Source organism: Vigna angularis, chromosome 4 (genome assembly GCF_016808095.1).
Source record: "Vigna angularis cultivar LongXiaoDou No.4 chromosome 4, ASM1680809v1, whole genome shotgun sequence".
NCBI classification, from domain to species: Eukaryota; Viridiplantae; Streptophyta; class Magnoliopsida; order Fabales; family Fabaceae; genus Vigna; species Vigna angularis.
The window spans coordinates 1,751,468-1,774,009 of record NC_068973.1 but is presented as its reverse complement, the minus strand read 5'-3'; the positions used below and the strand labels follow the sequence as shown (position 1 = coordinate 1,774,009).

Below are 22,542 nucleotides of genomic sequence, written 5' to 3'. Positions count from 1 at the left end.
CATGTCTAAAAGTCGAAAAACCAAAATCCGTAATTTCTGTTAACTAATAATAATTTCAGTTTTTTTTTTTAAGATTCTATAAATAAATCGAGTCACTAAAAACCAGAAAACACACCAATATTTCAATGTCAAATATATTGATTTTCAATTTTAAATATAATATTTGGTCAACTAGTACTTTTTTTAAAAAGAAAAAAGAAAAATATGAATACCTTTTAGCCTTGCTTTTGTGTTACATGAGACATGTTTGAGCGTAGTCAAATAAAGCAAAAAATAATTTAAAATAAATGAAAAATAAGTGATATATATATATATATATATTATTATTTTTTTATTTTTTTTGTGTCTATCAAAGAAATACGGCAAACTCACCATTGCCGTGGATTTCGGCTTTCCGGGTGGGGTGGGGCGGGGCTCAGGTGGGTCCAGAGAAACGGTTGGGAAGATCATAGCCTGATCTTGGACCTCATTCACACGCACTCTCTTTTATTTATTCACTCAGAAGGAGAGAAATAGTGATGGAAGAAGAAGAGCAAAAAGTTATGGAAAAGAGTTGCAAGGAAACTCCTGTTCGAGTTTATGCTGACGGGATTTATGATCTCTTTCACTTCGGTCATGCCCGTTCTCTTGAGCAGGCTAAGAAACTGTAATTCATACTCCCTACTTCATTTTTCTTTTGGAAAGAACATTTTTTTATGACTTGTAGTTGGACATCATGTTTTATTTCTTTTGGGTTGTTTGGTGCATGTTCATGGACTAAACATACTTCACTCTACTAACTCTCATTTGGGTTAATTTTACCACTTCAAAACTGGGTTTTCTGTGTTTTGCTGAGTCATTTTTTTTTCTTTCTTTTTTAAGCATAGTTGTTGTTTGAGGGAAAATGTTCAAGCTGTTTAAATCCATTTGTTTTTTTCTCAATTGAAGGTTTCCGAACACTTATCTCCTTGTTGGATGCTGCAATGATGAGATCACCCATAAGTACAAGGGCAAAACTGTTATGACTGAGAAGGAACGCTATGAGTCTCTTCGCCACTGCAGGTTTTGTTCTCTTTTCTTTTTCGGGTTTGAATTTTGACTCGTTTTTGCAGGTGTTCCCATATTTACTGTACACTTCCTGGGAAAGCTTCTTTCTTATCAAAGAATTATGGGTAAATTATACATATACTGTAAAGGGGGTCAACCAATAAAAAATTGTCAAATATGAATTTTTTTTTTTTGGATTTTTCAATAGCTATCTTAAAAATCATGTTTACTATGATTTCTAATTTGTTGATGTCGATACTCTTTACCCTGTCAGTGAAAGATTTTACACTTATGAAACTTACCGGCTCTTTCTTTCATTTACCCTTTTATTGGAAATTGATTGTATGGTTTCTGACTACGATAATTTTGTTGACTATTTTTCAGAGTAGTCTGATAAACCGTGAGAGTGAGATTGTAACTGTAAAAGTATGCATACAATGCTATAGTTTTGATTTTAGAGTATAGACAAGTCCTGGATGTCCAGCTTTTCGTTTCCATTATTAAAACTAGTGTTTGTGGACTCAAGTGGCTGCCTACTTGAGTACAACTGTGATTGTGCTAATTTGTAGTGCCCAAGTTCTTTGATCAATTTATAATATTTAAGTGAATCATTTTAAGAGGTTGAGTAAAGTTTGAAATCCACTTTCATAAAGTGGTATTATAGTCTATCCTAGCAAATTCAACATGATCAAGTTATAATATATAAATAGATGCATAACTCCATTTATAAACTCATTTTCTGAGGTTGAGTTGAATTTAAAGTCTATTATCATAAGATTTTGTTGTTGTAGAAATGAATATTAGAAGTGGACTTTAAGCTTAACTCAATCCCACAAAACCAGCTTGTAGGGACTACCCATTAATTTCTACTATCACGCACAAGATATCTATACCTCGGCGTGAAGGGGTGTGTTGGAAGTCCTACATCGACTAGAGATAAGGCTAATTTATAATATATAAGTGTGGTACAAACCTCATCTTACAAGCCGGTTTTGTGTGGTTGAGTTAGACTTAAAGTCCACTTCTAATAGTGAATGTTAATCTTTTTTTTATCTTACTGCTGAGGGTTTTCTGAGTTAGCTGCATCTTGTAGCTGATTTCAGAAGCTAAGTTCTTATTGTGTTGCTCTAACCAAATTATTGGCTTTCATTTCATCACCCTTATTTTATTTGTATATGTTGGTGGTTCTTTGGTATTGTTTCATCTGGATATACTTTGGACGATGGGTTTTACTTCCAATACATTTTACTTTGAAAATTATTTCTTCATCCACGACAAGCTCTGTCTTTTTTTTTTCAGTCGTCTCCTAAAATCTAACTAGTGGTTGAAATCTTAAAAAAATAAAAATTAACTTGATTCCATTTGTTCGTCTCACTTATAAATTGCTTTTGAATTCCTGATTACATTATATTAGACCTTTGCATTTTGAATCTATTAATTGCTAAGACTATATATTAGTGTGTGAAGCATTTTAAATTGTACTTGCTCCAGGTGGGTTGATGAAGTTATTCCAGATGCGCCATGGGTAATCACCAAGGAGTTCCTTGACAAGCATCAAATTGACTATGTGGCACATGATAGTCTTCCGTAAGGTTAACCAACCCCAGGCTACTCTTTACTTTTGTATTACGTTCTTAAGTAAGAAGCATGGATACAATGTAAGATATAGATATGAAACTATGACCAAGGACATGATCCAACAGAAACACAGGGAAACAACAAATTCCTAGAAAAGATATAGGCATGAAATGGCCAATTGAGTTATATAAAAAATAACCAAAATAGCATGTTATGATTATACAATATCATATCCTTTATAAAACCCTTCACATTAAGTCTGGCAAGTGTTACTGCTTGTTCTTTAATTTCTTTCAGCATTTTGAATTCTCGTATTGGGAGGTTGAATTTAAAATCCTAATTCCCAAGCATTATTAAGCTACAAATTTCTAAAATTATGACAATCTAGGTTCTTGTAGTTCTTGTTGCTTAAACTAATTTTATTGAAGGCTTGCACGGAATTTATATCACAGCACTCTCTTTTTTCTGGTGTCTGTTTGTGATTCATGAATTTAATCAAAATTTTGCTTACACCTATTGTAAAATTTGGCCTTTTGTTAGACGGGTCTTTTTGTTTTCATTTATTTATTATGATTGTTATTATTTTTCTTTAAGTGTTGCACAGATATGGATACAATCAGACAAGTATCAAGAATATTTCAATACGTAATATTTTAAAATTAAGATATGGGTACAATAATGCATATTACATAAAGTATAATTATATTTATGTATTTCTTATATCTTTTAATTTATTTTTCTCTCTTTCTTTATATTTCTTCGTACAGTTGGTTTTTATATATATTTTTCATCATTATCACATATTTACAAGCCTTTAATATTTTTAAAATTTATTAAAACATTATTTTAGTCAAATTTAAATTAAAATTTCATCATTTCAGTTATTGTAATAATAATAATAATAATTTCATTGCTATTCAAGAGAAAAAAAAAGAGGTTAGGATATGACAGACCCAATTTCTAATGTGGCGACTACCATACAATATGCCTATGCGTATTGGTCTCCCCTATGGGTATGTACAATATAAATATGTTGCCAAATTTGAAATATCATCATCATTATTATTATTATTTTCACTTGGTTGTCTTGTGATACTTCTGTATTATTCGTATGATACTGTTCTGCTTGCATTGCAACACTTGAGTATATATGATGGTACCATTTTCTTCTAGTTCTTCTCATATATATTATTACTTTCTTTTTCTATTATCATAGTTATGCTGATGCAAGTGGAGCTGGAAAGGATGTGTATGAATATGTAAGTTCAAGTGATAGAACCATGTTCTAATTAAGTTTCCATTACTTGAATGTCCTCTCTTCCTGTGCCTGTTTGGCAGCATTCACATCTATTTCTCATAGCATTCAGTTCTTTATGCCCGTTTTTTTTTTTTTTTTCTAAAAAAGTATATTTTGATTGGCCTACATCTGGTTGCATACATTTAACCATGTTAATCTGTATCATATTAAGACCACCTGTAACCATCTCAAACTTTTCTGCTGCAATTTATGATCTTGTGCCTTTTAATTTCTTATCTAGGTTAAGTCTGTTGGAAAATTTAAGGAAACAAAGCGGACTGATGGAATTTCTACTTCTGATATTATAATGAGAATTATCAAAGATTATAATCAATATGTAATGCGTAATTTGGACCGTGGTTACACAAGAAAGGAACTAGGTGTCAGCTATGTGAAGGTTTGTTCTTTTGGTTAGCACCTTTGTTTTGCTTTCTTTCAAATTCTTATTGTTTTAGTATTCAGTTTCATCATTGGTTTGCTTCATTGCTTAGTGGGGGAACTTATCTTTGTTACACAATCTCTTATTCACAGGAGAAGAGATTGAGAATGAACATGGGACTTAAAAAATTGCAGGAGAGAGTGAAGAAACAACAAGAGAAAGTGGGAAAAAAGGTAACAGTAGATTATGAAATATCCTACTGTCTTTTCAACTTTCATAGATCCAATATTATTATTATTATTATTACAATATAATCAAGAGGGTTTATTTGTAACAAACTTAGTACACTCATGAATACGTATTTAGTACTCATTGATTATAGTGTCTGGAGGTTTCACTCAGTCAGTAGAAACCTATGAGATAGTCTCCACTGATTCTACAAGAAACATGTGCTACATTCTACTGAATTATGAAGCGTTCCCATTTTCTAATGTCTCTGTCGAAAGATTCTGTTCTCTTACTCTCTAAATTCAACAGGCACAAAAAGAAAAGTAAAATAAAGATTTAAAAATTGTAAAGTGGAAAATCGAAACATCCTAGACTACCAAATATTATCTACTGATACAATCAAAAAATCATCACAATGAAAATTACATAACTTATCTAATGTTCAAATGATATTCTAGGAAATCTAGTGCCAAACATCTGTTGTCATTAGTAAGGTCTATTCTCATCATAGAACAAATGTGTAAATACATTACATATATCAGAGGAGAACTGAAGTGATTGGCGACATGATACTATTATGGTGAAGTTAGATATGTAGAAGAAAGTGAGATCATATCCACCAACATTCTCTTAAACTAAAGCATTTTGTAAACATAAATTTCTTTAAATTAGTGGTAGATATACCATTACTTTCTCACTTTACACATCTCTTCACTTTAGAGGTTTTAAATCTCATTAGACCACAGCAATCTACTATATACATTATTGTCATTTTTTTCTGTCCCTTGCTGAAGGGACAGTAAAATGTGTCAAATGGTTGTAAGAATTATAATCTTTATTCTTTGTATTACTAGAATTTGAGTTTGAGTCTAGCTTTGCAAAATCAATTTGTGAGGACAAGATTGTTCTCTCACTGGAGTTGATATAGGAGTTGAACAGTGCTGAATGTGTTTTTTCCTATTCAATATACTGGTGATGACTAATTTGTTGAAATTTGCAGATTCAAACGGTGGGAAAAATTGCTGGAATGCACCCTAATGAATGGGTTGAAAATGCAGATCGATTGGTTGCTGGATTTCTTGAGATGTTTGAAGAAGGCTGCCATAAAATGGTAGATTCCTTTTACCTCTCCAAAAGATTGCTTACTATAATAACAAATGACTAGTCTTTGCATCATGTGACATTGTTCCCTGCTTAAATATTGCATTGATCTTCTGATGTGTAATGTACTAATTTGGTTAGTTTTCTGACATCCCAGGGAACAGCAATCAGAGACAGAATACAAGAACAATTGAGGGCACAACAGCTGAAATCTCTTCTTTATGATGAGTGGGATGATGATGATTCATTCTATGATGGTGAATACTACTCCGACTAAAGGGGCAAATAAACTTTTGTGTTTCTGGATTAAGGATCATTCCTATATATAACTAAGCTACCCTTTCTGTAAGGAGAATTACTTGAAGGATACTGGATTTCATACATGCAAGATGGTTTTGTACATTATTTTCCTTTGTACATAGTTTGATTTGATTATATTTTCTTGTTATAAGAGAATGTAACTTTTAAGAGTACTGGTGGGACAGACCTTCAATCAGACCTTTCTTCTTTACTCTCTTTTTTCTGTTACTATGCTAAGGGTTTCTTCACAAGGAAGGAAATCACATGTGTTTCTTCTTAAGGACTTAACATCTATTGAAAGTATTAGTTTCTGACTGAGGTACAAGTTTTGAAATTATTAGGTGACTTTTGAATCTTATAGTATCTAATTATCACATCATATCATAAATTAAAATACTTAAATATGTCTTATGAAGATTAGTTGAGACTATGAATACTTTATTATATGTACTACTTGATAGTTTATTCTTTAAAACAGGGTAGCTTCTGCATATTCTGAAAACTGAAATGAAAAAGGCTTGTTTATATGAGTTTGTGTCATAACAAAAATTATAAAATGCCATGAAATGGTAAATTTGCTGGCAAGAAATTAAGATGAGATATTGCAAGTCAATTAGAGTAGTAACTATGAATGCTCAGCTTTAAAATATGTCAGATGATTCATGAAATAAAAATGTATGATTTTGTTCATTCCAATCTTTAATATTAATTTTAGCTAATTACAAGTAAATTAAGTTATTAAAAAAATTTAAAACATAAAAACTACATTCTTTTATAAAGAAGAATGTTTGGTTAAACTTAAAAGAAGTATTTATGAAATAAACACTTATTAAAATAATCACTTATTTAAGAATATGATAATAAGCTGTTTTTATAAAAAATACTTATAAATAAATAAATAAATAATTTTTGTTTAAAGTTATTGTTTTTAAGTTTAATCAAACTCACCCAATTTGTTTAAATTATTTTTAAAATAAGCAGATTAGGACCAAGATAATCCGAATGTTGTTATTTAGTTTAGTTTCCTTCTCTTTTTATTTCTTTCATGGATAATCATCATCTTAAAAGCAATTCAATTTTAAACAATTCTACTTATATTTCCATATTTAATAATATCAAATACGAATATTCTCAAATACTTATCTCTTGGTCGTGTTTTCATATCATCATTATTGCTTAGACTACTTGATTGGGTTGAACTTTACACTTTAACATTAACTATCGAACGTTTTAAAATAAAATTTATAAAATGATTCTTTTTTATTTTTAATATAGTTAAATACATAAATTTTCATTTTTTGTATTATTTTAGAACACTTGTTAAACTCTTTTAAAAATGTGATGATTTTATTTAACATAATTAAGTTGTAAATTATAGTTTTCTTGTAAAGGCACGAAATGAAGAAAGTGATGGGACAAATGTGGCTTTATCACACACTTGGATATGTCGGAAGAGAATATGCATTTACAAAATGAGAATATGCATTTAGAGATAAGGACCACAATTGGGTCCTTATAATAATTATTGTTTAATTTTTATTTGTATGTATTAGAAAAAAATTAACTTAACATTTATTTAGAAAATACAAATGTGTTTAAAAAAAACTGATAGAGTTGTTGGTTAAATATATTCTTAATTCAAATAAAAAAATAGAAATATTTATTTACTCTTAAGGTTTATTAAGAGGGACAAAACAGGCATGTACTTTGATTTGGTTTAATTAACTTTGAATGTGAAAACATAAATTGAACTAAAATCAAATAAAAAGAGCACTACTTTTTGATATATTATTTTTAAAAGTTTTTCTAAGAGTGATTAGACAGTTTTGTGAAATTTAGTTCAATTTTGAATACTCCTTTTTTTAATACTCTTACTTGAGAGTTGAGAGTATTGTATTATAGTTTAAAACTCTTTTATTTCTTTTGTTTATAATTACAAGACAATATTTTGAATTTTTTTTTCCTTTTTGTACGACTTTTTTCGTTAATTACTTTTTGTCTTGTAACTTCAATTCCTATGTTAATATGCGAAAAAGCTATATGATCTAAGTTTAAAGTATTACATTTTTTTAAAATGAAATTTGCATTAATTTATTGTAATCCTTCATTGTCTGTGATATTAAACACAATCTCATGAATCAACAACTTCTCAAGATTCACAGTCACTATAAAAAATACGTAACAATTATGTGATATTATCTGATCTTTATATTAGACTTATTACAAACTATTATAAAAAATTTAATATACAATTCAACTCTCTGTTCTCATGCACTTAATTTGTTTTAACATGTCCTGTATTTAAGGATATGAAAAATTATTTATTAACAAATTATATACATCTAAACATGGAGCGTAAGTGTGGTTGTTCACATAACATGCATGCCAAGTTATACCTAAACATTGTTTTAGAAAAAAAGTAATCTTAAGATAATAAAATTAACATATTTTTCAAAAAAACTAAGAGTAAAATTTCCAATAATCATAGAGTAAATTTTTTTTAATATTCTAAAAATATATATTTTGAAAACTGAAATATAGGAATAACAAGGTGATCCAATGACATACACCATGTTTTTCATAATAAAGATAACAAATAAATTTGTTCTTATTGTTTGAATTTATTCCAATTTTAATAGAAAATGTTTACATTGATCAAATAAAGGTATAAGTATATTAATTCTTTTATTTCACTTAAAGAATCATACTTTTACAACACAATTTTTCACTTTCTCTAATTCTTTGACTTATTCAATATCTTTACTTCAATTACATATATAATTTTTTTTTTCTTTATCCAGTTTTCTTCAAACGACATGTGGCATTTTAGTATACGTAAAGCTCAATTTCTATAATTAAATAGTATAAACTCTTAGTTTATTAGATAACACAAAAAAACTAATATTTTGTTTGTTCATAGGTTCTTAATTTCATTTCGACATTTTCTTTTACAATGATTGAAATCATTCAATACAAGTTTACTCAAATTTATAAGATACTTTTTCTTAATTTGAAAAATTAATAGATTTTGTATTTGTTGTAAAATTTCAATTGTGTAATTTTTATTTATTTTTGAGGATAAAATTATTTAATTAATACTTTGGACGGTGCTATGGCGAACATAAACATATGTTACTTGATGAGAGTCAAAGATGGGGATGGTAATGAAAATGAATACATAGACAAAACTTTCACATGTCAAATATGCAAACTTTCTCATAAATTAAAATTAATTTTCATATATATTCAAGTATTAAGATGAATCAAAAGTTTGTTAAAATACTATAAATGCTTAAAAAATTAAAGATAGACATTATTTTTAATTATTATAGATTTATTACAGCATTACCTGTATCTGAATCATCCAAAAATAAAAGAGCAAAGAAGAATATATAGAGCTTAAGAAAAGGTTTAGCATAGAAGATGTGAGTCTAGTTAACTCATCTTGATTTTCTTTTATAATTAGAGCAGAATTTAATTTAACAAAACTCTCTGTCTAACTTACATATAAGGTAAATGAAACTATGATACTATAACATGCAAGGAGTGTAGTGAATGAGTAGACTTAAGGAGGGTCCTACAAGTAGGGCAAGAAGAGTGAGAAAAGAGCCACTTATCAATGCAGTGAACATGAAAACGGTGATTGCAGTTTGGGAGGAACCTTATGCTGTCTCCATCAGAGAACTCCGATAAGCAAATCGCACAGTTACATGGAGAGCCACCAGAATGAGTGTAGGTGGAGGTTGGCAGAGCCACCACCTCTCTCTTCTTCAGGCCTGAATTCAGTCTCCTTGAGGCAATCCATTGAAAGGGTTCCGTCACAACACGATTCGCACATTGGAACACACATTGCAACATTGTGTTCAGACCAAGAGCACATAGCAAGGCACAAACTATGGCTGCCAAAATAACCATCAAACTTATGCTGTGCTCTGATGGACTACTGCATGGTTTTGCTGTTCTCATAGGGCTCATGGTTGGTGAACCTAAGGGACTCTCAGACTCAGTTTCACCCATCATGTTCGACGATCTTTTAGATACATTCCATCACCTCAAGCAAATGTAGATTATATATGACTCATGACCTATGGATTACTATATTTCATCTTAAAAACAGATATATACATTATCTGTATACAAATAATTAAGTTTGAGACTTTGTAGCATAATGTCTTAAACATAATTATTTATCCTGAAGATAATAGTGCAGTTAGATAAATGAGTGGTGGAATGGTAATTAAAGAGAGGGTGGAGAAATTGGTGGGGCAAGGTAAGGACATGGAACATTGCTTAGTTGATAATCCACTGTCTTCCTTTATGTTTATGCGTTTGAAAGCACACCAAAAAAGCAACTCATATTTTCCATGGTTTCATGATATGAATTTTAAGCTTGCGGATTTTAGTGCACTTGGACTCATTCTTTAGTAAGATACGTGAATGATTGTATCTCTCATAAGTCAAATTATGAACTCTCGTTTTGTTGTATATGGAGGAACCAGGGATTGAACTCTAGCTTATTATCAATGCATTCATTAACATAAGCTTCTCATATCAGACATTCAAGTGTATATTCTGTACGACATTCATAAAATGTGCTCATCATCATCATCTTCTTTGTCTCTTTTATCCTCAAAAAGTGGTGCTGTCTATTTATTTCTGGCATGTCCTTTGATTGATTTTAGTTTTGTGTAGGATTCTTATTAGTGGTTGGAATTAACTTGATTGTCTCTCAAACTTTTCTATCTGTTAGCATGTGTTGTACTAAAGATAAGGCTTCGAAAGTTTGTGGTTCACCTAAACTCAATCATAATATTCAATATAAAATTAATAATATATATGTGATTTCAGCTTCCCGAAGAAAAAAAAAACGACAAGTTGATTATTTTATAAGACTTTTTAAGGAATTTTTATAAGTATATTACAGTATAAAGTATGCCAACTAATGAAAAAAAATATAAAACAAAAGTTGTTCTCTTTAATGATGAAATTCACAAGTTAGATTCATAAAATCGTCTAAAACACATGTTTAATAAATATTTAACTAAAAGAAAGATAAAAGTGAAAGGTTTTTCTACATAAATAATTTAAATTTAAGTTGTGCTTAAATAAAATAAATAAATAATTGTATCATGCTAGTTTTCTTTTTAAAAATGGTATTTGTTATTACAATTTTTACTTATGAGAGGAGTAGAGTTCAATTTTGAGTATTTTAAATAAAGTTTAATTTTTATTAAATATTAATTATTAATAAAATTGGTAAATATTTCATACGATAAAGTCAGTAACTATTTTATATCTATTTTGGGTGCTTTCTTTTATATAGTCTTGTTTATAAGTTAATGGTTTGATAAATCATTAATTCATCATTTTGGTAGAAAAAATTTCTTCACACTTATGAATACAATTTAAGTTTCCATTAAAAAAAATTATGATAAGCATAAGTGATTAAAGTATTAATTCAATTTTATAATTAGATGAAATGGACTAGTGCATGAATTATAAGAAAACGGGTCCTATATTTGGTCTTTTGTTGTATTCTAATTGAAAATTAAGTACTTTTTGCAAATTTTTTTTTCTATTTAAACTATGTAATCTTTCCTTTTTTTTCTTTAATAATTTATATTTAATATGAAATAAAATATATTAACATGGTGACAGTACAATAAGGTGCTATGTCAATGTGACTATACTGATATTAGTATCTTTTGTTGTTAAATGTTGAATATTAATTTAACAACGAAAACATAACTAAAATTAAATTGGCCATATAGAAAATAGAAAAACCAAATTCGTAAAATAACAATAATAGCAAGATTAAATTACAACTAAGTCCAATATTTTATTAAAAAATCTAGACCTTTTTCCGACATAAAAAAATAAAAATATTAGTCTATGAATGGAGATCTTAATTTTTTTTAATCACTCTAAATTTCCTATTGACAACTCTTTAAATGCTTTATCTTTTTATTATGATAAGACACAATTTATTTAGACTAAAAGATATATAGTTTTAAAATAAACGAAGAATGAAAAGCATTTACTGTGACATCCCAAAATATATAGCAATGTATATATGTAGAATGCATCGATTATAATAATAGAAAGCAGTTAAGGGTACACAATAGATAGAATTAAGGAGTACAGCTATCCAAGTCTGGCTGAGAAGTTTTAAACCTTAAGTACAAGTTCATAATTTTCCGAAATACAAGACTAATGAAATTTTAAAGAGACCTAAAAAGTTTCCCGAAATGACGGATCATGATAAAATGAAGTCTAAAAGTCTTTCAAAATGAAGAGCTATATAACACAAGAGCTAGTAGAAATCCTAAGCACTAGATGTTGGGTCTTCCTCAACTTCCAAAGCTTGCTCCAAAGGTACACCATCACCTACTGCTCACATCCAAAGGATTGGATGATCATCGCAAGGGGGAAAGCAAACACATGCAACACATACAAATGCAAGGGTGAGCTAGGTCTCAAACAATTATACAATTCATTTTCAACCAATCTAGCATTTACCAGAATATTCATACACATAAGTCATCATAAACATAAGCATTTATTTCATAAAACTCATCAAGACAAGCATCCTATCATGTTAAGACTCTAGACACGTCCGGACATAGAATGTATGTAGAGCTGGGGCGGGTTGTGCACTTGTGATGGCCTCTACTGCTTTGCAAAGCCATTGCCGAGGGGTTCCACCCGACCATACACAAGGCTAGTCCGTTACCGCGAAATAGACCTCCAGTGATAGCGTCTACCCTAGGACCTCCCACTACTCCCACCACACGCGTCAATCCTCTCTAAGTGAGAATGAAAGACCGTTGGAGTGTTAGGGATAACCCCCCATATGGAAGCCTCTTACATTCATTCAATACACTAACTGATCCCACCGAGAGATCTAAATTTCTGATTCAATCCGACCATTTTAAATCTCATAATATTCCTTTTTGATCAACAATGTACATCATAAACCACTTATAACCATACACTTTCAACCAATCTGGATCACATGAAGATGCATTCATAAATTGTAACCGAAATATTTAAATAACAACTTACTGGAATGAGAGGAAATAAAACAGAAACCACCACCACTTAAATGGACGGACACTGTTTGGACGAACATCATACACCCTTGGACGGACACTGTTTGGACGAACGTCATACACCCTTGGACGGACACTGTTTGGACGAACGTCATACACCCTTGGACACACACTGTTTGGACGAACGTCATACACCCTTGGACGGACACTGTTTGGACGAACGTCATACACCCTTGGACGGACACTGTTTGGACGAACGTCATACACCCTTGGACGGACACTAGGTCGAACGCCTCCAATATGAACGCTCGCTACTACTTATGGACGCTCGCTACTAATTCAGCCCCTGACCGAACGCTAATTAAACCTTCAACTGACCGAACGCTACTCAACACATGGCATGACCGAGCGTTCAACTCCGACATGGACGAACGCTCAGTTTGCACATTCTGCAGAAATTTAATTCTGCAGAATTCTGAGAATTCTGCAGACTGTATCAGAACCTCCCTTGGCCATTTCTAACCACTTTTCTCAACTTATTAGACTCTTAATTCTCGTTTTAGACTTAATTAAACTTATCCAAATTATTCTAAACATTTCCACTACCATTTTTAAGTGATTAAAGTTCACTTTCAGTCCCAAAACACTAACTTCAACAACTTAGGGACCCAAATTTGATTCTTACCACTTTGCACCTATCTTGACCAAATTAGTGACTCAAACAAGTCACAATACAGTGGGTGAAACTGTCCCCACAGTCCAAAAACATGACAAACCTCATTTGCTCAAAATCACTACCTCACTTCCTCCAAAATGACCAAAAAGTGACCTTAAGACACTTGATTTTCCTTCCTATCAACACCACAACAAATTTTACACACCAAAACAGTTCCAACTTACATAATTCATCACTCAAAATCATCCCAAACAGTTCATATCCATCAATCACCAAATTTACGTAACACTCACACTTCCATACATGCATTTCAAGTTAGCAAAATTCAAAATTATGCTTCCAACAACATACCAATTTGAAAATCATCATGCATTCACGTCATACAACTAAATCGAAAAAGAAGAACTAGCTCCCCTTACCTCTAGTGTAGACAACCAAGCTCAAGTAGGAACCCTAGACCACTTGCTTGCACTTTCAAAATGTTAGAATCACCTATAAATCATCAATTGATGATAGAAAACGAATCTTAGCACCAAATAGAAGCTAGATTATGGAAGAAAACGAAATGGGTTGCATGCAACAAGTTCAATCACATGCTTACAACCCTAGGGCACATGAGAAAGGGGGTTTTCTTACCGGTTCAGATTAGATAAAATTGATCGACTAAGAGCAACACCCGCTACTTTGTGATCGTTGGGGCAGCACCTAATCGAGAATTCAATGGTTCAGTGTGAAGAATGGAAATGGAGAAGATATAGGAGGAGGAGAGAGCTTGCAGGAAGAGGAATGGTTTCTCAGACAAGAGGAATGAGTTAAAAACCAATGTTTCCAAACTAATGTAATTTTATTTTAAAGTACTCAACCTCTCATCTTTTGCCACTTTTCATCTCCTTTTTGCTGACTCAAATCCAAGTACTTACATTTACTATAAGATATCTATAAATTAATTTAAAACACTTTATTTTTTATTTTTATTTTTTATTGATTAGTCATCTTTTCAACAATTATATTATATTAATGAGAAGGAAACAATAGTGAACAGAGATGGATCAAAACCATAGAATAAGTTCTTATTTTTCTTAGTGGACTCTATTTTTTCTTATTTTGTGAGTTTGTGTAAAATTTATAATTTATCATTGAAGATAAAAATAATGTAATAACTGTAGAGAGATTTAACATATATACATAGATCTTCGTATTTGTAAAATATTGTGTGTTTTTTATTAAGTCCTCAAGTTTGTATTTGATTTTGGTATCTCTTATCAATTGAGATATTTTATCTGTGTATAAATTCATATCTATCTTTTGATTGATATGAATTGGGACTTTCTTTCTACCTAACAACGAAAAAGTAGCCTTCACAAGTCACTGTTGAACCAAGAAGGAAACAAGCCCTTCAGCTGGTTTCTCAGTTTCCACGACCACAACATTGTCAGTCACATTTGTCACAGAATGTGCCAAAAACTTCTCCTTGAGCATAAAATGAGTACTGGAAGTGCTGTGACAGATGATATGAATATGAATATAATAAACCTTACCTGTATAGTCCATGTAACAATTATCAATTCTAGTTTGTGAGTTCCCTGCTAGTTTCACCAAAATGCCAATGCCACCAAAAGCCAATGCCAGCACCATGCAAATAAAGACAAAATATTTACAAAAAGAAAACATTTTCTATGCTTTCAGTACAAAATCTGCATAGTAGAAAAGAAAGAAAGAAAGAAAGAAACAATGTGACATACTATCTTGGTAGATGGAGATGCAGAGGGTGGCCGGGATGATACGGCAATGGACAGGCCATTCTATCCTTAAATTTGATCCTGAAATGGGACAATGGTGGTGCATGTTTGTTGAAGCATGTGACTTCTTGTGCTACCAGAAAGAGATAGACCAAGATTGAGCATCTCATTTTGGGAGCGTGGAAACAAATTTACAGTGTAGAATTTGGTTTGTCGGAGAAACATTAAGAAGAACAGACAGAGGCTCTGAAGGGGTAGGTATAATCACTTCAAGACACTTCCTTTCTTCCTCTTTTCTATATCATGCTTTTGACTTGTACCTGTGTATTTGCATGTTCCCCATGAGCTTTTATAAAGACACCGATGCCCAGATTTAATACCCACTCTTCACAATTAAATGCATTCCAACGGTAACCTGCTCTTTCTTTCAGAAAAATTTATTCTTTCATCAGTTATACTGTTTTCGAATTTTTTTATTTTGTATATATACAATCTTTTTATAAGAGTATGGATATGAGTGGAAGATGATATTTAATTTTTATTATTACAAAAGAGTTATTAATTTGCTGTAGATCAGAGAAAAGTTGTCAATTTCTCATTTTTCTTCTTTTACATATTATTTTGATCTTTATACATCATATAAGACGAGTTATGAGTGTCTGCAGTATTAAAGTTTCACCTTTTTTATGTGGGTATAGCATTCCTAATTTGTTCAATCATATGATAGAACATTTTGTACATATAGGAACCACTTTAATAAGTTCTTGCACAGATCAAATTGACAATATTCACTACATATACAAGGAATAATTGGAAAAAAAAAAACTAAAGGGATAACATTTTCACAGCACTAACAATAAAAAAAAACAACACTTAGCAACCATTTTTGTTCATCCATTCACTGTAATAAATTAATTACATTGATGAAGTAGGTGTGCCAACTGATGTAAAAGTGAAAACCAGGATTAAGTAATCTTTTTGAAACATTGGATTTCATATATCATTATTTCAGTTATAAATAAGATAATTGGGACTTTGCTTTGGCCCTGTGCAGCAAATTCATATGAAGTTGGCAAAAAACTGAGTCTTATTCTCAAGAATGAAGTTCTAATAGATGAAAAATCAACTGCTATCATCAAAACTCAATATATGTTTTTCCAAACAATGACATTGGTATGATATAGGGTTCTGTTGTATCATGAAATGAATACATTCCAATCAGACTCAAATTTCTCCTTCAAGAAGACTATATATGTACAGAGATAATTGTTCTCATCAAAGCAAACCACTCAATAGCAATAAGAAAAATAAAATGATGCACACAAGTGCCATTACTCGTCAAATGAGTTTGGAGCATTGACAGTCTCAGCATTCCACCCCACATTGTTTAAGCACTGGACCTGTTTGCTTGGGCAAGAAGGGATCAATCCTGACCCAAATCAATGAGAAAATAGATGCTAGAAGGATTGACCACAACACCACAATGGTAGGAGTCCTGTTTTGCTTTCCCATTAGACCTTTGAGGAAAGGGTATAAGTGAACAATGACCCAAAAGGCAAAGAACAGCTTCCCAAACAGAGGTCCCCATGAACCATACCCATTGTTTATGGCATCAGACACTCCAGCCACAACACCAACAATGTTCAAGATTATCAGAGTGGTTGGAGGGATCAGAAGTGTGGTCCACTTAAAGAGATAGAGCTCTCCAAACTCACTGTCTTCTGCCGCTTTTGCTGTCACTGTGAAATTCGTGTCTACTCCAGCAAGAACTTTGAGCAGACCTTGAAACACAGCAAAAAGGTGAGCAGAAACGCCTCCAATGACCCAAAATTGCTCATTTCTCCACAGGGCTTCAATTGTAACGCCACTCCATCGGAGCTCAAGCACACTTGTTAAAATGATGGAGATAAAAAGAGCCATAAACCAAACGCTAGCAAGGTTTGTCAGCTGTACAAAAGAAAAATCAAGCTCATATTTAGAATATGTATTGCTAATGGAAACATTACTAATGTTTGCCCTTCCATTTTCTTCTTGTTATGTTAATCATAGGTGAAAGCAGATGATCAATCTTAGTAATCACAAGCAATTTTTATTTGGACAAAACTAGATGCATTCTATAGGTCTTTGGTACTATTCTCCAATAAAAGATTGAAGTTTTATAGAGGATTGCATTAAAGGTCAATATAATTGGAGAGCAACACCAAAAGACACCTAAGAAACTGTATATACGTTTTTTCCTTTATGATTGTGTTGTGTGGTACTTACTGTGGGAATGATGAACTTTCCAGTCAAGAGACACACAGCAGGAATTGTGCAGTAGGCAAGCAGAGGAATGGAGGTGAATGGATAAACAATGGTATTAGTGTAAGCTAGTCTCTCTAGGTACTTGAGTTTTCCTCCATAACCATACCACAAGGGGCAGTGGCGACTAAGGAAAATCTCAACAGAACCAAGAGCCCACCTCAGAACTTGGTGCAACCTATCTGATAGATTTATTGGGGCAGATCCCTTGAAAGCTGGTCTCTTTGGCATGCAATATACTGATTTCCATCCTCTACAATGCATCTTGAATCCAGTCAAAATATCTTCTGTGACTGACCCATAAATCCACCCAATCTGTAGAAGAAACACATTTGCCAAAACTTAATAGGAACATCTATACAAAGATCAAGTGAATTGTTTAAACTAAAATTTATTAGCCTATCTAATGTGAAAAGCATGAAGGAAATCCAAATGTTGCATTGTTTTGAGATGAATGGCTTTACCTCTTTTCCCCATTCAGTCTTCTCTTCATAGCCACAGCTTATAACATGAATGGCCTCCTTGACCAATGATTGGCTATTTGTGCCTTCTGGAAGTCCTCCATTTTCCATCAAGGTGGAAGCAATGAAGACTGGTGATTGCCCGAATCGTTTCTCAAAACTTTTCTGGGACATGAGGGATGATTTCTCCAAGTCCTCATACCCTTCAAGCCCTTCTTCAATCTCTTCAAGATCAAACATGGACCCTGACCCTTTTCTAACATAGTCTTTCCCCATCATTTTCTTTTTGTTTTTGTTCTTGGAGAACACACTGAAGAGACCTTTTCCTGATTTCTTTTTTGACTTGGACTTTCTTGAACCACCACAACAAAAGCAACACCATGATGGCCAACAGTCACAATGCATCTTTGGTCTTTTCTCCGACACGGGTGGATCGTAACCATACAATGCCTGCCTGTTGAACACAGTTCCAGTACCAACATATACTGGACCTTGAATCCCGTCAAGCCCTTTCATGTTGATCTATAATGAAAGCAATATTGAAGATAAATCGTTCAAAATCAGCCAGTGAGATGAAATTTGCACATACTTGTGAAATTAGTTTTTAGAAGAGTGATCTTACATCAAAGAACACAGTGTTGCGGTTAGCATATCTATCATGGCGATCAATACCATCAAATCTTTGTGGAAATTGAACATAGCACAACTTCTTCCCAAGGTTGGGGTCCATTAAAAAGCACATAGCCTCTCTTACTGCCTTGCTATTATTGACGTAGTGATCACAATCCAAATTCAACATGAATGGCGCATTCGTAAGCACGGCAGAAACTCGAACCTTTGGAGGATACACAACAGTACAAGAGTTAAAAATCAGTTTCTAATATTTCGGTCTATTAGAACTAAACAATACAATATCAAGTTTTTGTTCTTACCAAAGCATTCATGGCACCAGCCTTCTTGTGGTGTGGATATCCAGGTCGTTTTTCACGTGAAATATACACAAGTCGTGGCAATTCCTTGCCTTCAACATCTAGTGCACCAGCACTTCCTAAATATACCTGCAAAGTAAGTCCAGGAGTCATATCAGTTGATGACAATTATTCCTGGTAATAATTGATACTAATTATTAATCAAGCAAGCCTACAAAATTTGATATAGGGAGAGGCCATATAATAGATTTCATCTTCAAACCAATAAATTTGAAGTAAAGTTGCTCAAAACTATATAAGTTGCATCCTAGGAATTAAGGTACAAACAAAATGTAAAACTTTCCAACAATAAACATCATGTTGACATTTAAAGAAAAACTGTAATAAATAAGTCCCATGTTTTCCTTTAAAATCTACTATCTAAGAACCAAACGGGAAAGGAGCATGTTTCAATGGCTACTGATAATGCATAAATGCAAGGCATTTCTGTTTTAGTTTGTTTTGTTCCCTGATTACAAGATAAGGAAAAGTACCTAAAAGAAAGAACTAACAAGAGGATTTAATAGTCAAACCTGAATCATTCCTGGATGATCACGAGTGTTGTTCCCTGGCCATGGAGTTCCATCCTGCATCACCCACCCTTCCTCAGGTTTCTTTTGAGCCTTTGCCACCAAAGAATTAATTTTCACCTTAAACTCTTCATATTCCCTCTGCAATGGAGCAAACACAAGTTTTACCACAAGCCTCTAAGCATGTTGACACTAGAAAAATAAAACCAGAAACAACTTGTTTAGCTCAAGTATATCACACCTTCATGGATCTTCTTTCCTTCACAAACGTAGGTTGCACCTTATCTTTTAAGTAATCAATTTTCTGAGAAAAGTAAAACTCGGGAGCCCTTGGCTCTATGTTATACTTCTTGCAAAAGGGAACCCATCTTCTTGCAAACTCAGCAGTTTCTGCCAAGGAATCAAACAGAAGCATGGATGCACCATCATCTGAGACATAGCAGCTGACCTTGTCAACAGGGTAGTCAACAGCGAGGATTGAAAGGACAGTGTTGGCTGTTATAATGGGAGGTTCCTTCAGAGGGTCCACAGTACTCACAAAGAAATCAACTGGAGCTAGTTGGTTAGGTTCCCCTTCACGCTCAAACCTTAAGGCTAAGCGATCCAAGTAAGTCTCTCGAGTGATGGGGAGCCACTTGGGGAACTGATCAAGAATCCATGACAATGCAAACCATATCTCACATATAACAGAGATTAGCCACAAGGCATATGCATCATTTGCTGGGGTTAAGATTCGGAATCTAAAGAAAAAAGCAAGGATGACCAGCCTCATCACAATCACTATGCGATAGGGATTGATTAAGCTTGAAGATATTGGAACCTTGCGCCACAATGGTTGTCTAGCTTCAGCCAAACTGTAAGGTGACAAAAGCACATCAGTTCCAGTAAAAATATCCTGTGTTGTGCCATACTTTATTTTTGTGTACATTCTTTAACAAATACACATGAAGATCAATGTATGCTGTATTGAATATTTTAGGAGCCATGTGACTATTACATATAGATAACAATCCTTGTATTTTATAGGGAGAAAAATACTATTTAAGGTACACAAATGTATGCACTTGGTTCTTTGCAATGTTTAGCATTCATGAAAAAGAAACATAAGGAAACAATCTCATGTACACATGTTAAGGCTTTGTTATCCACTGGAAAAAGCAATTGAAGAGATCACTTACATGTAATCATCATCTTCACCTTGGTCTTCTTTTCCGTCTTCTTTGTTTAGAAGACCTCTTTTTTCTTGCCTGACTTTCCATTTCTCTACTCTTTCTTGCCATTCTGCATTGCTATAGAAATCTTTGTCCCCATCAAAATCCTTGCCAGTAACTATTGAACAATAGATCAACACATAAACAAAAGAAAATACCCAAAAAGAAAAAGCATCATAATAGATAATTAGCAATTTAACAAGTTTCTCACCACTCCCAGCTGAAGAGAAAACCTGACCATTCGGATGCAATTTCTCTTGATTATAGTCCCCATTTCCCTGGAAAAATCACAAAATATCTCTCCGATGATTCATTTTAGCCAAACACATTTCTTGAGATACATAAAAGATTATTCAATTTTCACATTTCATTTAGAAGCTTGATTAAGTATAAGAAATTACCACATGGTTAACATCGTGTTCCCGATCTAGATCTTCTCGGTGATTCTTAATTGGAAACTCATCATCCAAATCATCGGCATCGAAGTTATCTTCTTCATCTCCAGCCACTCTAGGACAACCTACACAGAAGCCACCATCCACGTTTTAGAAAAACCAAGGTATCACAAACTTACAAAATTAGTTTAATTAGATTCGTTTTCTGTTATTCTAAATTCAAAAGTGGAACTTCAGTAATAATCAAGTGTTTTAATAAAGGTTTTACAACTTTCTAAGAAAATACATAATGTGATGGAAAATCTTCAGAATATTATGTTTCTACCAATTGTAATTGCTCTTATATCCTTTTACGTTCATTTCAAAAGATGTCTTATGGGAACAAACAACACTAATTTTTAATGGAAAAACTATAAGTTGTACGATATACCAATATATATTATCCAACTGAAACTTCAATCTTAAATCAAAACAATCACAAACAATTAAAGAAACTATATATCTAAAGTCTTCCATTACAATAAAACGTACAAAAACATGGAACTAAGCTAACCTTTATGGCGCTTATAGCGAGTGTTGCATTGAGGACAGCTCTGGTTTCCTTCACTCCTCTCATACTCATAACATGGTCGACACACAGGAAATCCACACACATGACAAGCCACAAACAGTTCTCCATTTTCCTTATATCCAATCTCATCACCACAGACACGACATGTTTTTGATGAAGGTTGACGGGTAGGGACCTGATGCTGCAGAGAAACAAAATCTGACGTGTTAGGAACCACCAGCATGGAACACAAACATGTTATAGGAATAATGGGACATGAAGATGAGCACATACCTCATTGGAATCACGTGAAGAATGAGCATGAGAGCCGGTGATGAAGCCAGCCATGGAGTTTGAGGCCATGGCAAGGCAAGGCAATGGAAGTTACGGAGTGGTGGGGAAGAGTGGAATAGGAGAAGGTGGTTTATAAGAAAAGGTAGGTTGAGAGTGAAACATCAAGGTCGTGGTTGGAGATGTAAGAGAGTGTACCAAACCTTGCGTTGGAGGGTCGTGAGTTGGAGTCTAAGAGACGTCATGGAAGGAGCGATAGGTGTGAAGGACTTTTCCAATATTCTTGCTTGCTTCGACTCCAAGGAGAACCCTCTTTTCTAGTTCTTAATACGTGACACGATCAAGTTAGGTGCATGTTTGGTTTCTCACACCAGATGGTTATGATGTCACTTCCAACTTCATCCTAACATTAAACCCAAAATCTAAGACCTGAAATGGAGCTGTGTTTTCTAGTTCTAT

The 22,542-nt window shown here is 32.8% G+C and overlaps 3 protein-coding genes and 1 long non-coding RNA gene across 5 annotated transcripts; 1 reads left to right on the top strand and 3 right to left on the bottom strand.

Annotated features, from left to right (window-relative positions):
* The first annotated feature begins 391 nt into the window (after positions 1-391).
* LOC108321048 (choline-phosphate cytidylyltransferase 1) lies at positions 392-6,129 on the top strand. Of its 2 annotated transcripts, XM_017552691.2 has the most exons (8): positions 394-646; positions 928-1,041; positions 2,518-2,613; positions 3,821-3,863; positions 4,143-4,298; positions 4,433-4,513; positions 5,509-5,619; positions 5,767-6,129. In XM_017552691.2, exons 1-8 carry the CDS (start codon positions 519-521, stop codon positions 5,884-5,886), a joined length of 849 nt encoding a protein of 282 aa, XP_017408180.1. In that variant the 5' UTR covers positions 394-518; the 3' UTR covers positions 5,887-6,129. The 2 variants fall into 2 exon arrangements, with proteins under 2 accessions (XP_052732737.1, XP_017408180.1); XM_052876777.1 differs by lacking the exon at positions 4,143-4,298 and having other exon boundaries at positions 392-646.
* Positions 6,130-9,280: 3,151 nt separating this feature from the next.
* LOC108321123 (RING-H2 finger protein ATL73) lies at positions 9,281-10,049 on the bottom strand. The gene has a single exon (XM_017552770.2). It carries the CDS (start codon positions 9,927-9,929, stop codon positions 9,432-9,434), a length of 498 nt encoding a protein of 165 aa, XP_017408259.1. The 5' UTR covers positions 9,930-10,049; the 3' UTR covers positions 9,281-9,431.
* A 1,971-nt stretch (positions 10,050-12,020) lies between these two features.
* LOC128196314 (uncharacterized) lies at positions 12,021-15,701 on the bottom strand. The gene is made up of 3 exons (XR_008248495.1): positions 15,380-15,701; positions 15,176-15,220; positions 12,021-12,299 (listed from the first exon to the last, which is right to left on the bottom strand). It is a non-coding gene; the product is annotated as an uncharacterized LOC128196314 (long non-coding RNA).
* Positions 15,702-16,491: 790 nt separating this feature from the next.
* Positions 16,492-22,211, bottom strand: LOC108321131 (cellulose synthase A catalytic subunit 4 [UDP-forming]). The gene is made up of 12 exons (XM_017552784.2): positions 22,087-22,211; positions 21,796-21,994; positions 21,249-21,367; positions 21,059-21,125; positions 20,815-20,965; positions 19,878-20,490; positions 19,640-19,777; positions 19,071-19,196; positions 18,761-18,973; positions 18,142-18,660; positions 17,642-17,992; positions 16,492-17,323 (listed from the first exon to the last, which is right to left on the bottom strand). Exons 1-12 carry the CDS (start codon positions 22,153-22,155, stop codon positions 16,742-16,744), a joined length of 3,147 nt encoding a protein of 1,048 aa, XP_017408273.1. The 5' UTR covers positions 22,156-22,211; the 3' UTR covers positions 16,492-16,741.
* Positions 22,212-22,542: the final 331 nt, after the last annotated feature.